Raw genomic sequence first — 15,884 nt, forward strand, 5'->3', positions numbered from 1 at the left:
TCAACATAGCCCAGCCCAAATACGGAGTGAATTTTAGTCGGTAGGAAAATCAAACATTGTTCTCTTGTAAATCTGTCTCCGTCTGTCTATATTGCAACAAATACAACCTAACTGAGACGAACGTGTGAATGTATTTCCTTCAGTTACACAGTCCTGGGGCTTTCCTTCTGGTTTCTAGGTAAAAGGTGAAACATGGAAAAGAGTGAATGGCCCTTCACACAGCAGGAGTCACGGCCGGGGCCACGCAGGGTGCTAAGCAATGGGACGGAATGAACCAGGAGCGCACGTGACACGAGTAAACAGACGTCTGGATCGCTGAAACAGAGGTTAATACCTCCATGAAAAGGTCAACACAGGGCGTTTACCTTTTGAAATAGCACAGAGTTCAGCAGGCTATTTATATTTAAAAAAAAAGATGGATTTGGGGGTAAAAAAATATGTTACCTGAAGTTCATTGTTCAACACATAAAAACAGACATTTTCATTCCACAAAATGCCACTGCTTTGTAAGTAAAGGGCTCTTAGTCATGTAGATCTGGATAGGGCCGGTCACACCTACAATTCAGTACAATTTAGAGGCAAGAGTTGTGTGGATTCACAAAAATCAATCAATAAACAATCAATCATTTTCACTCACAGTTCTTGCCGTTGTCAGAAGGTCGACACTAAAGAGCTGGGGCTTTAGAATTTTCTTCAAGATTGAGAAGACTCTGCAGATCGAATGGAGTTTGTTAACTTGTATAGATTTATCGGTCTGTTGGGAAATAGAAATGTGTATTCCACAGCAGCCCAGAAAAATGGGGATAAAAAAGCAAATAAGCACACTGGTGAGAGCGTTCCGTCCGAATGCGTTCCATCCTTGACTTCCTCCTTGAGTCGTGCTGCAATCCTCAGGCTGCTTCCAGTGACGTTTTCATGCGTGAGGTAATGTCACTGCAGCAAAGATCGTGGGATATTTAAGCAGTGATAACTAAAAGCTGTAAGTTAACAGGACAGGGGAAACTCTCCAGTCCTGGGGAAACAGAATTCAACTTTTAGTTTCTGAAATAGATTTTATCATCTGGACGGCTGCTTTGTGTGTGAACTTTCGGATGTGTAGAAGAACACAGAACATTAATTAACATTAGATCTTGACCGATTTAAAGGAGAATTTCTGTATTTTTCAACCTGGACCTTATTTTCCTATTTTGTTTTATGTATAACTAAGTAATGTGAACAGACATCTTTGAAATTGGTGCAGTATTGACCAGGGTCCCTTCAGTTGGCAGCCACTTTTCCCACATGCCCCTACTGCAGTAGGTGCAGCAGCGCTACCCTTCTTCTCGAACCAACCATTATTAGAGTTTTATAGCTGCTTCTTTCCCCATGCACAGTGACTTGCAATACCGAACTGGGCCACCATGTTCAATTTGCTCTGCCGATCTTGGGAGAGCTGTAGACTAGCATGTTTCCTCCGATACATGTGAAGTGCCAGCCACTTCTTTTCACCTGACAGTGAGGAGTTTCACCGGCAGTGTGTGGGAGGATCACGCTATTCCCCCCCACTTCCCCTCCCCGCGAACAGGTGGGGACAGTGCTTGTACCTCTACACTACCCAGACACCCCTGGAACTCTATCTAGTTTGACAGAGGCTATCTAGTTTGAATACAGAGAGCAGTTACTGTGACAGGCTCAGGTGATTTTCTTCATCCAAGAGCATTTTCAGGTTGAGAACTTAGAGCAGTTCCTTTAACATCAATCTCATAATGTGTATCAGAAAGACTCCACAAAGTCCAGACTCCCATCCGGTGTCCGAGCTGCACACCGACAGCAAAAACAGATCGGTCGCAAAAGTATAACGAGTATAACCTGAATTGTCTTTAAGAAATGTATTTCAAAATGAGTGCATTAACTCGTAAAGCCAACCACTGGCTTATATTTATTAGATTAGATATATTTTATTTGCAGTGTTTCCCATACATAAAGGAATTTGTGGCGGGCCGCCACAAAAAGTTTTTTTTTTTTTTTTTTTTTACAGTGCACCTGAACGCAACATGCAAGATATCCGCTGAATAAGTGTCCAATAAATGTTCATGTCATTCTGGCCAATACTTCTGTTATAGCATTTCAGTCTGGAATATGGAATATCTTTCAATAATCTATGATTTAGCTGCTAAATTGTCAAATACCGCCATCTGCTCGCTACCCAGGCACTTATGTATGTACTTAACCTAACTAACTTAACTAACTATCCGGTGTGCACAACACTGTCAGCCTAAACTCCGGCTGACACCCCAAAAACCTACAATCCGCTACAGAAAAATGTATATTGTTTGTTTATTAACTGGCCCCTCGCCTTCTATCATTTCACGAAAGTGGCAAAGCAAGTTGAGTATCCCTGACCTATAGGGAGAAATTTAGTTTGTCATTGTAAACCCACAGCACAGTAATGATGACATGTTATTCATAGATCTAGCCTTTTAATTTAGCTCTTAAGCTTTCTCAAAGTACACCAAATTCATGCATTTTACTTCTAAATGTTTTAAAAAATCGCACGGGGGGGCATGCCCCGCACCCCCCTAGGGGGTCTGTGGTCCCCCACCACAAATACTCAAAATCCTGTGGGAAACACTGATTCGAGTATAAACCTTGTGTGCCGAGGTTTAACACCATTTTTTTACGCTCAGAGGAAAGACGCTGCTTTCTAGGTGAAAGTGCAAAGCAGGCAGACGGCTCAGAAGAGGCAGAAAGCCCTGAATGCGAGTGGGGACAGTCACAGGACAGGAGGATGCAGATGCTGTGAGTCTGGAATCTGGGTGAAGGTTCAACCTGAAGGAAATGAATGGAGTTTCAACCTTTGAATAGTAAATAGGCTAAACAGCTGCTTTTGGCTGCAGGACAAAACGAATCCCTCATGACATCAACACATGAACGCCAGTCACCCTTCACTTAGTGAGCTGCCCTGCCAAATGCCCTTATCAGACCCTCCGGACGTAAACACAAGGAGCCAGTCCACATTTTTAAATCTGTGTGACCTACAATTTCAAAGAAAAATGACACCTGGTCTTAGAAGACTAGACTAAGACTTAGAAGACTAAAAGCACAAAATTGAGTCAAATTACAGTATTAAGGATTGTAGATAATTCACATCCATGGGTGACAAAAAATATAGCAGTTTTACAGACTAGATTCTCTATCATTTCAGGGGGGGAAATAATGAACTTCAGGTTAACATTTTTTTTCAAACGTATATTTTTTTGAAAATGAAATCTTCAAATCCAGGACAGGTATTGGCTTTGTTAGTAATTCATTAGACTGAAAACGTTTTTCTGCTGAAATGTGTTGTCCAAAATGTTGATACAAGGATTGACATGGCCAAAGCAAGTTCTAAAAACAATATTGTGTGTGTATCTATAAAGTCAGATTATTCAGCATTGATAAATTAAAAACCATCTCAACCCCAGCTTCCTATAACAAAGCTGAATTACAGTATGTCTTTTAGGAACCAGCATCCATGAAAAATGATACAAGGAATCGTCAAATGAAAATACATAGAGGTTCAGAGACAAAGCTCTTTGTGAAGCCAGAAATGCACTGCAGCTACACATGAGTCTGATTCTTGGAAAATCTTAATTGGAAAATTGTTTACAGAGATTACTGAGCATTCCCTCAGATTGAAAACACACATGTTCTGTGTAAAAAGCAAGACAGTTTCGAGTAGATCTGGCAGCACTAAACGGAGTATAGAAAAACTATAAAGGTATGAAAAAAACATTGCAGATGAAAGCCTCTGCTGAGACATCTCCCTTGGACGTTTAATCTAATCTAACTAATGTCAAGTGTATTGATAAGATGGCACAGACGGTTTAGTTGATGACGACGTATCAGGTTGATATGTTGATATGTTGGTCAGGTTATCAATAATATATATTTAAATGTTGTGATAAATATTAGGCTATATATTTGGGTGAGTCACTTCTTTTATGTTGTATCTTCCTACATCTTGAACTTGGGTCTCTCCATCAGCAACAGAAACTGGATCAACGTAAACTGACAGACTGTGGGTCCATTCACAGTGAGAAGAGGAGTCTTGACTTCATTTCGTTTCTAATGTTTCAATTGAAAAGAATCTAGTGTGAACTCTGTGCTCAATATGGAAAAGATCACAGCTAACAACGTTCTTACTTACTTACAACATTTTTACTTTTACTTCTGTAAAACACCAGTACTTTTACTTCTACTTCAGTAAAATATCAGCAAACAGTAGTACTCCTACTTGGGTATTTGACAGTCTAGTACTCTTTCCATCACTGGGGGTGTTTTCAGGCTTGCTGCAGCATCACTAAAGTTGACTTGACCTTTAGCCTAGTGCTAATTTTTGATTCTGTGTTCTATGTTTTTTTTATTTTTATAATCTCTCTTTCTTTCTAGGAGTCGATGGGGTTTGTTGCTTGTTGTTAGTCATTGTTTTTCCATGAACAATAACGGTTGCCAAGTAGAGTAAGTGAAAGGTCCCCTCAGCTTCAGCGGTGGAGGATATTATTGGTGGAGGACGGGGGTGTTTGGTTCTCCTCTCCAGCTGTGCGTGTCTGATCACAAACAGATGCTGGGGGTATTTGGTGCCCCCGCCAGGCTCATGCAAAGTACCCCACACGTGATCCAGTCCTCACCTTTCACACACTAACCCGCTATAGCCTAAAAACACACCCCCCCCCCTCCCTTCCCTGGCTCGTGGAAGCTGATGTACTGTACACGTGCAGCAGTGTGACAGAACAGCCTGTCTGTTCGAGATAATGTTGCTGTAATCTGTACAGTTACCGCAGGCTGGCGGTGCAAAAAAAAGAACGATTTTGCGTTTCAGATGACAAAAACCCAGCTGACTTCCATAGAACTGTCATAACAGCTTTGAGCCTGGTTAAAACCATGCTGATCACACGACCTCACATTGTGTTTGGCTCCATGGATCGATCTGTACTTCTAGATCTGTACTTCTAGATCTGTACTTCTAGATCTGTACTTCTAGATCTGTACTTCCAGATCTGTACTTCTAGATCTGTACTTCCAGATCTGTACTTCTAGATCTGTACTTCTAGATCTGTACTTCTAGATCTGTACTTCTAGATCTGTACTTCCAGATCTGTACTTCTAGATCTGTACTTCTAGATCTGTACTTCCAGATCTGTACTTCCAGATCTGTACTTCTAGATCTGTACTTCTAGATCTGTACTTCTAGCCGCCTACATCGATTTCGTGAAATTATAATGTACCGGGCCAATCAGGGCCGCCGCTGTCAAAACAGTAACCGTGGCTCCTGAAGCGACGGGCGGTAACGTTAAATTAGAATTATACCGGTAATTCCTCAAGTTCAACTTTTAAATGTTCTCCCAGGACATAGCTTTCACTAGCCTACTCATAGCTTACATTCATAGCTCAACTATAAGCTTAGCTAGCTAGGTTAACTAGCAGAAGACATGACGCCCTTGCTAGCTGAAGTTATTAAAGTACCTCCCTCATTAAGGCTTGACTAAATAACGTAAGCATCTGTAATAAGTATCTGATCCACTGTCTTGCTTTCCTTTCTTGTTGTCTCTTTCTTTTTTGACTTCCAGATAACTGTTCTTCATTTCCCTTGATTCACTTTCAATTCAAGAGATTGTACGCGACCGCTATGCTACCCTTGGTGTCGCAGACTGCTCGAATTGACCACCGAGCGCTGTGACCTATTACTGCTGACCTTTCATCAGTGCAACCAACTGCTGAGCACTCTCTGATGATGACGTACTGTATGTCTGCTGAGCACTCTCTGATGATGACGTACTGTACGTCTGCTGAGCACTCTCTGATGATGACGTACTGTACGTCTGCTGAGCACTCTCTGATGATGACGTACTGTACGTCTGCTGAGCACTCTCTGATGATGACGTACTGTACGTCTGCTGAGCACTCTCTGATGACGTACTGTACGTCTGCTGAGCACTCTCTGATGATGACGTACTGTACGTCTGCTGAGCACTCTCTGATGATGACGTACTGTACGTCTGCTGAGCACTCTCTGATGATGACGTACTGTACGTCTGCTGAGCACTCTCTGATGATGACGTACTGTACGTCTGCTGAGCACTCTCTGATGATGACGTACTGTACGTCTGCTGAGCACTCTCTGATGATGACGTACTGTACGTCTGCTGAGCACTCTCTGATGATGACGTACTGTATGTCTGCTGAGCACTCTCTGATGATGACGTACTGTATGTCTGCTGAGCACTCTCTGATGATGACGTACTGTACGTCTGCTGAGCACTCTCTGATGATGACGTACTGTATGTCTGCTGAGCACTCTCTGATGATGACGTATGTCTGCGCTGCTCTTTGCGGTGAGCAGGTCTCTTATCATGTGAGCACGTATCCTCACTGTGTGCTGCTGTCCTGCACGTATCCTCCTCGCTGTGTGCTGCTGTCCTGCACGTATCCCTCAAACTGCTGCACCCGGCTGACATCCAGTTCTGCCTGACTCAACCAGAACACATCAGAACAAAATGTTCGACTTGCTAATGGAGTTGTGTTTGGATGGACTGGCACATCTCCGTTGCTTGACCCGGTTAGAATAATAGCCGGTTCCTGTGATATTGGAATAAATGTGTGATTATGATGCAGAGGTTACAGTTCGCCAAACCACAAACTAAGGGCGTTGGAGGGTTTCAGATGATTGTAGGAAAATTACCATTGTTTAAATCTGTGGTTATGCATCACACAAGCTTGTCTTGGACTGAATATGTGTTAAGGAATCGGGAAGTTATGAAACAAGTTCCCACAACCAGAGTGTTTGAAAGACATTCTGGTTTAACTGTATCTTGAGGTAGAGTTCACACGATACAAGGTTTTGAAAACAAACGTTGGCATTTAGGCTGTTGATAGATTTCAAGATCTTTAAATTGGACCATATTCATGCCAAAAATTCCCAAGTATTCAGAATTTCCCGCAGTTTTCTTCTTGTCAGGGTGAAAATCTTCTAAAACAGCATTCAGTCCATCATGAGACACTAAGGCCGCTTTCACACAGGATCAGCCACTGCAGCGAAAACGCCAGTCCTCCCATTCATTTTAATGGGGGCAGTGTGTTTAGGCCGCGGGGGTGGGCGCGCCAGGGGATGCTGGGGGAAAAATGCAGCGGTCCTGCAGCAGCAAAAAGTTGAAACAGAAACAACTTTTTGAGAAGCGCAACCCAACGTCACGCTGCGGTGGCCAATCACGTAGCCGGTGATCAGACCGGAAGACACCCACGGGAAGAAGAACCTGGTTCATCATGTAGCATTGTAGCACTGCGATGTTTACCAAGGAACTGTGGAGAAGGAAGAGAGACTGGTCGCCCCCCGCGAGGGCGTGCAAAGACGTTAATCGTCGTGCAGTCGCTCGACGTTGTATCGCTCTCCAAGTCTTCAAGTTCACAACATGATGTCACACAAAATGGGCCATGTAGTAGTGACACTCAAAGAAAAAGCCATGTCAGGTTTTCCATTCTGCTTCTCTGTATCTGTGTTCAGGAGGAACCTGCATCATCTCAGAGGTGGACACACTGACTGACTGATGTCTGATATTTCATTCATTATATCGGCTCCATATCAGTCTGAGCCGTGTCGTTTCATCTGATCTGTCTCGCTGCCTGAAAGCAACTGATCTCTTCTGCCGGCTCAGAAGAAAACATCTGACCTCTGGCAGCGTTCCCGCAGGTTGGCCAATCGTGCGGGCCCCAACCCGTTTCACACCCGTTTTCACACATGAAACATTTCAGGTATTCAGAGAGTTTTCTGCTCCTCTGAAGCAGTGTTCAGTCCATCATGAGACACGAACACTCTCCATTGAAAGTAGGTCAGCAGCTCCTTAAAGCAGAGAGATCACCACACCTGTTCAATGGCAGAGACACTCTGAGGGACAGGAGTGCCTGAAAATAAACAATTTAATTAACAACATTTATCGGGAGGAACCTGCATATCAGAGGTGGACAACAATATCTGATATTTGAAGATCAATATCAACCTGATATACCGTATCAGTCTAACCCTCAACTCTAACATGCACGCACAAACTTACATGTGTGCATTCTCTCATGCTCAGACAAACACACACTGTCACACACAGACACTGTCACACACACACACACACACACACACACACACACACACACACACACAGAGACACACACAGAGACACACACACACACACACACACACACACTGTCACACACAGACACTGTCACACACACACACACACACACACACACACACACACACACACACACACACACACACACACACACACACACACACACACACACACACACTCCCAGTACTACAAAATAAAAGTCCCCCTTTCTTCTATGTAAAAATAAGCTTGGGGAGAGGATCGCCTCAGCAGCAACATATAAGACAATATAAACCGTAAACATAGCGTCCTGGATGTGGATGATGCAAAGTTGTAGTGGAGCAATAAGTAGAAAACATGCTCATGTTTCTTGATTGTCTGCAGCAGGTAAAGAGGAAGAGGAGGAGCCATTCACTGGCGTCCAAGATATTGTGCGCGATGTACAGACAATGAAATGCTGTAGCTCCCCCCTTTAGCCAATCAGAGCCATTTTCAACATGGCAGAACACAGCAGTGAGACACATCATTCCACTAAGTTTCAAAAGTTAATCAAAATGTACAAAATATAATCAGTAGCCTCCAAGATATTGCTAATGACGTACAGACTAAATGCTGTCCCTGTTTAACCAATGAAAAATGAAAAATTATGGTTTCGAAAATGTCCAAACACAGCAATGACAAGCATCAGTGTCTTAAGTTGGTGAAAACCTGGGTGTCCTGGTGGCTCTGCAGTTAAGGCTTATATGAAACTGTGAAGTCCGGTATTCTTGGGCACCCTGGGACCTTTGTTAAATTAAGTTAAGTTATCCTTTAGGAGCAGTGGGCAGCCGCAGTGCAGCGCCCAGGGACCAACTCCAGTTATTTTGTCAGTGCCTTGGTCAGGGGCACTGACAGGAGTATTAACCCTAACATACATGTTGCAAGTCATCTCCCAATCTCTCCTGCTTCTCTCTACTGTTCTCAGTCCAATCAAGGCAAAAATACACAAAATAATCTTGGGAAATTCAAACAAGACAACATTGTAGCGTCCCCCTTTGGTCAATCAGTGCAATTTTGACAATGCCAGAATGTCGCAATGGAACGTGTCATTCCCTAAATCTCGATCAGTGGCGTCTGAGATTTGGTGCGTGACGGACGGACAGGAGAGATCCATACTGCCTCCCATGATCTCATCATCATAGATAAGAAAAGGATCTGCATGAATGTGCTACAACTGAACTGAACTGAACTTTGGAGGACAAACACAAATTAAATCAGGATTCCAGTTCTTTATTTTAGACGCCTCAATGTTTGTTTTGTTCCATTTATCGTACTATCTATCTAATAATTCCAGGAGTGTCTGTCAGCATGTCTGCGCACAAGTGCCAATTGTGATGTCATCAGTCTAAGGCTATAAGGCTATTATAGTCTATCTATATTTCCAGGAGTGTCTGTATGTCAGTATGTCTGCACAACCGATTGACTTCAAACTTTGGGAGTGTGCTGCTGGGAACTCGATGTAGTGCAGTGCTGAATTTCTTGCAATTTGACATAGCGCCACCTACTGGCAACACACGAGAAATATTTGTCCGATTTACTTCAAACTTGGGGAGTGCGCTGCTCGGACCCCGATGGAGTGCGGTGCTGCATTTCATGCAATTTGGACTTATGCAGAGTCATAGTGCCACCTACTGGCAAACACAAAAAGCGGTTTATCTCGAGAACCATTCGTCCGATCGACTTCATACTTGGCGGGTGCGTTGCTGGGAACCTGAGAAATTGCAGTGGTAAACTTTGTGCAATTAAACCAATAAGATCACAGCTTTCACATATCTCCAGGACTGTCTGTCCGATCGACTTCTGTATGTCCTTCGCGTATCTCGAGAACCGTTTGTCGGATCAACTTCTAACTTGGGGAGTGTGCTTAGGGGGACCTGACTGAGTGCAGTTTGTGGGGGGGGGGGGGGGGGGGGGGGGCGCTCACGGGGTGGTGAATGGGGGAACGGGCACTGCACTAGTCTACCTATAATTCCAGGAGTGTCTGTATGTCAGTATGTCTGTGCACAAGTGCCAATTGTGATGTCATCAGTCTAAGGCTATAAGGCTATTACAGCCTTATACCCCACGGGTATTGCACTAGTACTTTATGACTTGGGTAAGTGCTATACAAATATAGCCGTTCTTCATATTTGATCATGCTTTGGCTGTCTACTTCCTTTTTCTGTCAATTACAAACTTTAACAAAATGTAGCTCGGCTGCTACAAAAGGCCTGTCAACCCAGGTGTTGAGTTTGGAAGATCACAGCTTTATAATAAATCAGTCTAGAGAGGAAATCAGTGTCTAATCTGGCCTTGTTTCTGCAGCATTAGTAGTTTCTGAAAATTAGCCATTCTTATATTTCTTTACACTATAGTTGCAGAAATGGTCGAGTGGGGAAGGATGGACAAAATGTTGGATATTATGTCACTATAGGCAAACAATAACAAGCTGAACTTTGAGTTTGACTGTGATTTAGTTGCTTTTGTCCTTTTCAGATGTGAACATACATTTCATATTGATCTTTGTTTTGTTTGAGGTGAGATCATTTTACAAGCCCCCCTCCCCTTTTTTTCTCATCTACACAATCTGTCATTTCTCTTTTTTAATACTTTTTGTTTTACACCATTCGTTATACGTCAAAATAAACTCTTAAGATTTGGATATGGAACATGGCAGCATCTCGAAAGAGAAATGCACGTAAATACTTTTGATTGATAGAAGGTCACAAAGCCGCAATATTCCAGACATCTTTGCCAGGGTTCAACATGCCATGTGTACCTCATCAGAACACGTGCCTTGTCTGTGCGTGTAAAGTGTGTGTGTGCGTGTAAAGTGTCTGTGTGTGTGCTTGTCTGTGCGTGTAAAGTGTGTGTGCACGTGTGCTTGTCAGATCTTGTGTGAGGAATGAGTGTGTAAAACGCTCTGAGCGTTGAACTTTCCCCTACTTCTCACAGTGGCTCCGTCCGTCTCACAGAGCTTTTTACAGCATTCCTCACAGAGAAGGTCTTTCTGGAGATTTCTGCTGAAGACTGACAGCCACTGGCCTGCTTTAGTCACCATAATAACCCACAGTAATAATCTATTATAATAGCATCCTGTTTTCCTGCCGTTTGTTGGGGGATGTACTGGTGATATATTAGGAAACCTGCATGCTAAATTAGCCTATTGTATTATAGGCTGTAGTTATGGAAATAGATACATTTGAATGGCAAACACGAGCGCAGTGGGAGCACAACTGCTAAGAGACTGATGATAAAATGTAAGAAAATAATTAATAAAAATAAAATAAGCTTATTTTAATTTTTCTTACATTTACCTATGAAAAACAACAGACATATTATAAGAGGAGATGCAGACTAAAATCTGTTCCCCTATTAGTTCAATGTTGTTAATATTCCTTGTCATGTAACCAATAAAGGCTTTCTAACTTTGGGAAAGAGACAGTGCTTGGACTATATTTTCTGGGATTCCCTTTTGATAACCTTATTATGCATATTTTGTAGATTTCCACCAATTTTGGTTCTTTCCTAAGCTTCTATTACTTGTAACTTATGAAAAAACCATAGGATATTTTATTCAAAGAAAATCATGACTTCTTTGAAAATGTATCTGTAACACTGAGTGTTTAACCAGTAATTCAGACCGTTCATTGCATCATGGTCCAACTCCACTATGAGAGAAACTCCTCCCATCAGCACTGACAGCCAATAAGAGCAGCCTCCCTCCATCTGCACTGTGCAAGCAGGTCATATAAAGCTCACAGTGCCATTCAGCAGCAGCAAACAGAGAGAGACATCTGAGCGTTCGTACTGAAACCTTGACAAGACACCAGCCACAGCAGAGATGCAGACGCCACTACTACTTCTTCTAGTCTTGATCATTCTGGTGCAGGTGGGAACCAGTTTCCCCATGGAGAGGAGAGGGTCGCAGGCCAAATACGCCTCCTGGGACGACGTCAACGTGGTGGCACATGGCCTCCTGCAGCTGGGCCAGGGCCTCAAGGAGCATGTGGACAAGACCAAAGTCCAGATGAGAGACATCAACGCCAAGCTGAAGACCTTCAACAGCACCACCACCGAGCTGGGCAGGAGGCAGCAGGAGCGAGAGCACAATCTGCCGGTCAGAAGCCAGGAGGCAGAGGAGAGGACCAGGCTGGTGGAGCAGCTGGCTGAGGAGGTGAAGGCCAAGGTGGAGGAGGTGCAGGCAGACAGCAAGAACATCCACTCCAGGATGGACAGGCTGGAGGAGAGGGTGGTGAGAGAGCCAGAGGCGGAGAGCAACGACAGCGATCACCGCAGACTCCCTTTCATCCAGGTGAGAGCAGAATAGCACTTCAATTTTTGTTTGTTTGTTGGGGGGGGGAAATCCTTAATAATACTAATATGCTTCAAAAAGATATGGGCATCCATGATGAGAGAAATATTAAAGTCAACAGCAAAATCATGACTAATAGATATCATTACTATGCCAGCGTTTATATCAGTTCAGTTAATTGAACACAGCTGCCCAAGAGTCAATTCAGCTTTATGAGTAGACTTAACAACTTTTCCAATCAACACGTAGATGTCACGTAAATCAAATCAATCAATCAATCAAAATCAATCACAAGCTGACAAGATGTTTTTCTGCCTGCTGTTTTGTAGAGGATGATGGAGGCTCAGAACAGACGCATCGACGGCCTGGTGGACAAGATCCAGCAGCAGCAAGACAAACTGGAGAAGCAGACTCTGCACCTGCAGGCGCTCCAGAGCAAGGTGTGTTACACCGCAACACTGTTTCCCACCACCTTTTGTGATGCATTTTAGCCCACGTGCTCATCCAGAAGTACTGACAATGACCGAGCAGAGAGAGGGGACATGGAGTCTCAATAGGGCGCACCTTGAACAAATATGAATGATTGTTTGAAGTATTGTGTTTTACAATATTCTTGGTTAGGGACAGATGTTACAGATGCCCTTCTCTAACCTGGTCCTTTCCTTCAGGTTGCACAGAAGAGAGTCAAGTCACACATACGCAGAGATGAGGAGACGGTGCTGGAACAGAGCAATGCTCCAACAGGTGAGACAACCGGCTTCTGATGTTTGACACCTTCTCAAATGCTCAAAGTGTTTTATGGTAGTCCTGTCGAGCACGGGGGGAAAATTGAGTCATGTTTATGAAAAGATTGTTGAAGACTTTCACCAACAGTGGTACTGTAGATCACTCTTAAAAGTCAGACCGATTGAGATCCTTTTGAAAGCTGAAAATATTAGCTGCTCTAGAAAAGATTTATGTTCATAACCCGTCCCTCAGCAGCAAGCGACCTTTCCCCCCTCATTTTGCTCAAAACCTGGTTCTGAACTTCTTTATCTGGGCATTAAAACAGTGAAACCCATCTACTGTTATGCTTTTTGATTAACACACGGGTGGGGAGAACAGGACTTTGGCATTTCTTTTTTTTCGACAATGACATCCTCTTTAAGAACGTTTAAGAGTGCCATGTTAAACACTCGTGTTTGACATGGCAACTGTGTCACAGAAAGGGTAAAAGTGAACCTTTGTCCCTGAGTTTACAAGAACTACCTCGCTGGCAGTGAAGCTCAGCCAGTCCAAAGGTCAAGCAAAATGAGGACAGTCGCTTTTTCAACTCACCTGCAGTACACTCAGTGCTAAGACACCGTTAGCGATTAGCAGGCCTTGAACATTAAACAGGTCAACATACCACCACCATCATTGCCAAAGTATCTGGTGAATCCTCAAATTTAGAAAGAAAGTTTGCACGCTCTTTCCCGATGGGAAGAATGACCTCAGAGGTCCAGTTTGTGGAATCATCTGACAGCAGTTCTCTGTGTTCTCTGGTTTCTCAGGTTTGGCCAGAGATTGCCACGATTTGTTTGTGCGAGGGCAGCGAACCAGCGGAGTGTACACCATCCAGCCGCAGGACTCCCGCACTTTCAGCGTCCTCTGCGAAATGACGTCAGGTGAGTCCAACAGAAATGCCAATGGTCTTCTGATGATGGACTGATACCTCGGTTAATGTGACAAAGCTGCTACAAAGCTTTAAAGCTGCACAAAGCAAGCTTAGATTTGATCTGCCCAAATGAACTCTGAATCAGCAATGATCAAGTGCTCCGTCCACAAAAAGCTGAACTTAATAACTTGCTGCCAAAAGATTTCTTTCCACCATCTCCACCCCTACCGCCCCCATCTGGCAATGTCAGATTACTACACCCCTACCAGCTACTAATAAGAGAAAAGTTAGGTCAGAAGAATGTGCATTACTGACGTCATGTTTTGATTTCAAACTCTGTTGAAGTCCTACCCCTAATATCTACACAGGCCTCAAAATAAGTGTTTGTGTAAACCACTCTGGGACAAAGTTGTTTTCTGAAAAGTGTTATTATCCTGGCCTAACCTCTTCTCCCCTCTCCTCTCCCGACACAGAAGCTGGATGGACTGTCATCCAAAAACGCCATGATGGATCCCAGAACTTCAACCAGTTGTGGGAAAGTTATCAGAAAGGCTTCGGCAGCCTGAATGGTGAGTCCAAATCCTCCACAAATGATTACAAGATTCTCATAATCAAACAGTAGCAGATCTTCCTTCACTTGGGCCACACACTAATCATAATCATTTTCCTTCCTTGCCAGGTGAGTTTTGGTTGGGATTGGAGAACATCCACTCACTCTCCAAACAAGGCCAGTACACGCTGCAGGTGGAGCTCTCTGATTGGTTGGGACAGGAGCAGTCGACTCGTTACCAGTTCCGATTAGATGGAGAAGAGAAGGGGTATGCCCTCCACTTGGACCAGGACTCATCTTCTAGGGTTCAGGAGAACATCATGACAACTGGAGCTGCTGGTCTTCCCTTCTCCACCTCCGACAGAGACAACGACCTCAGTGCAGACACCAACTGTGCCAAGCTTCTCTCAGGTGGGTTTGATCAAAATATAATAAAAATAAAATAAAGCTTATGTTTCATCAACCTGCATTGCGAGGAACATCTATGATTGAGCATCCTTAAAATGCATTTACCCTTCAGAGCAATGAGCGAGTGGGTAGAAGTTCCAAAAGTCTTGCTCAGTCAAGAACACCTCCAGACTCACTATGAGCATGCGAATAGAACCTGTGACCTTTCAGTGTCAGATGGTTACTATAACCCTTAGTCCACCCCTGCACCACAAAAAAAAATACATTTTAGGGCACAATTTTTAACAAGGACACAATTCTTTTTGCAGGAGGTTGGTGGTTCAACAGCTGTGGTGAGTCGAACCTGAACGGCAAGTATCCCAGAAGGCCGAGCCGTCAGTCTAGAAGACGAGGGATGTTTTGGACGGGCGCTAAAGGACGCAACAGTTCTCTGAAGACCACCGTTTTGAAGATTGCACCAGCCACAGTCAAGCAATAGGTAGATCAGTCTGCCTTGAAACCAGTGGACCAAAGACATTGTTAAATGCAGAGATAGACCAACATGAGTATTTCAACTTATTTCCAGTGATGCTTACACAAAACAAGACGACGTTGAACTACCATGAACTCAAGCATCATATTGCTTATTGCAACATGCACATTACCGTTCTGTCCTGAAAATGCACTGGATAGTCTGCTATGTATATGCTATGCCATATGTTAACTCACTGTCTCAGTGGATATGTTCAGTCATAATGACTACTATGTTATTCCCTTTATAAGGGCTATACTTCTTGAATCTTGTATATAAATCTTTATACTGTTTATTCTTTAACTATGTGCAATGTTTTTTATTTTTGT

The 15,884-nt window shown here is 43.5% G+C and overlaps 1 protein-coding gene across 1 annotated transcript; it reads left to right on the forward strand.

Annotated features, from left to right (window-relative positions):
• Positions 1-11,979: 11,979 nt before the first annotated feature.
• Positions 11,980-15,860, forward strand: LOC310786441 (angiopoietin-related protein 4-like; the record flags this gene model as incomplete). Its single annotated transcript, XM_083647648.1, has 7 exons — positions 11,980-12,450; positions 12,780-12,890; positions 13,119-13,194; positions 13,983-14,096; positions 14,560-14,655; positions 14,766-15,047; positions 15,353-15,860. The coding sequence occupies 7 exons, from the start codon at positions 11,980-11,982 to the stop codon at positions 15,520-15,522; spliced, it is 1,320 nt and encodes a 439-aa protein (XP_083503774.1). The 3' UTR covers positions 15,523-15,860.
• Positions 15,861-15,884: the final 24 nt, after the last annotated feature.

The sequence above is a fragment of the Poromitra crassiceps genome (genome assembly GCF_964638095.1).
Source record: "Poromitra crassiceps genome assembly, chromosome: 12".
Classification (NCBI taxonomy): domain Eukaryota; kingdom Metazoa; phylum Chordata; class Actinopteri; order Beryciformes; family Melamphaidae; genus Poromitra; species Poromitra crassiceps.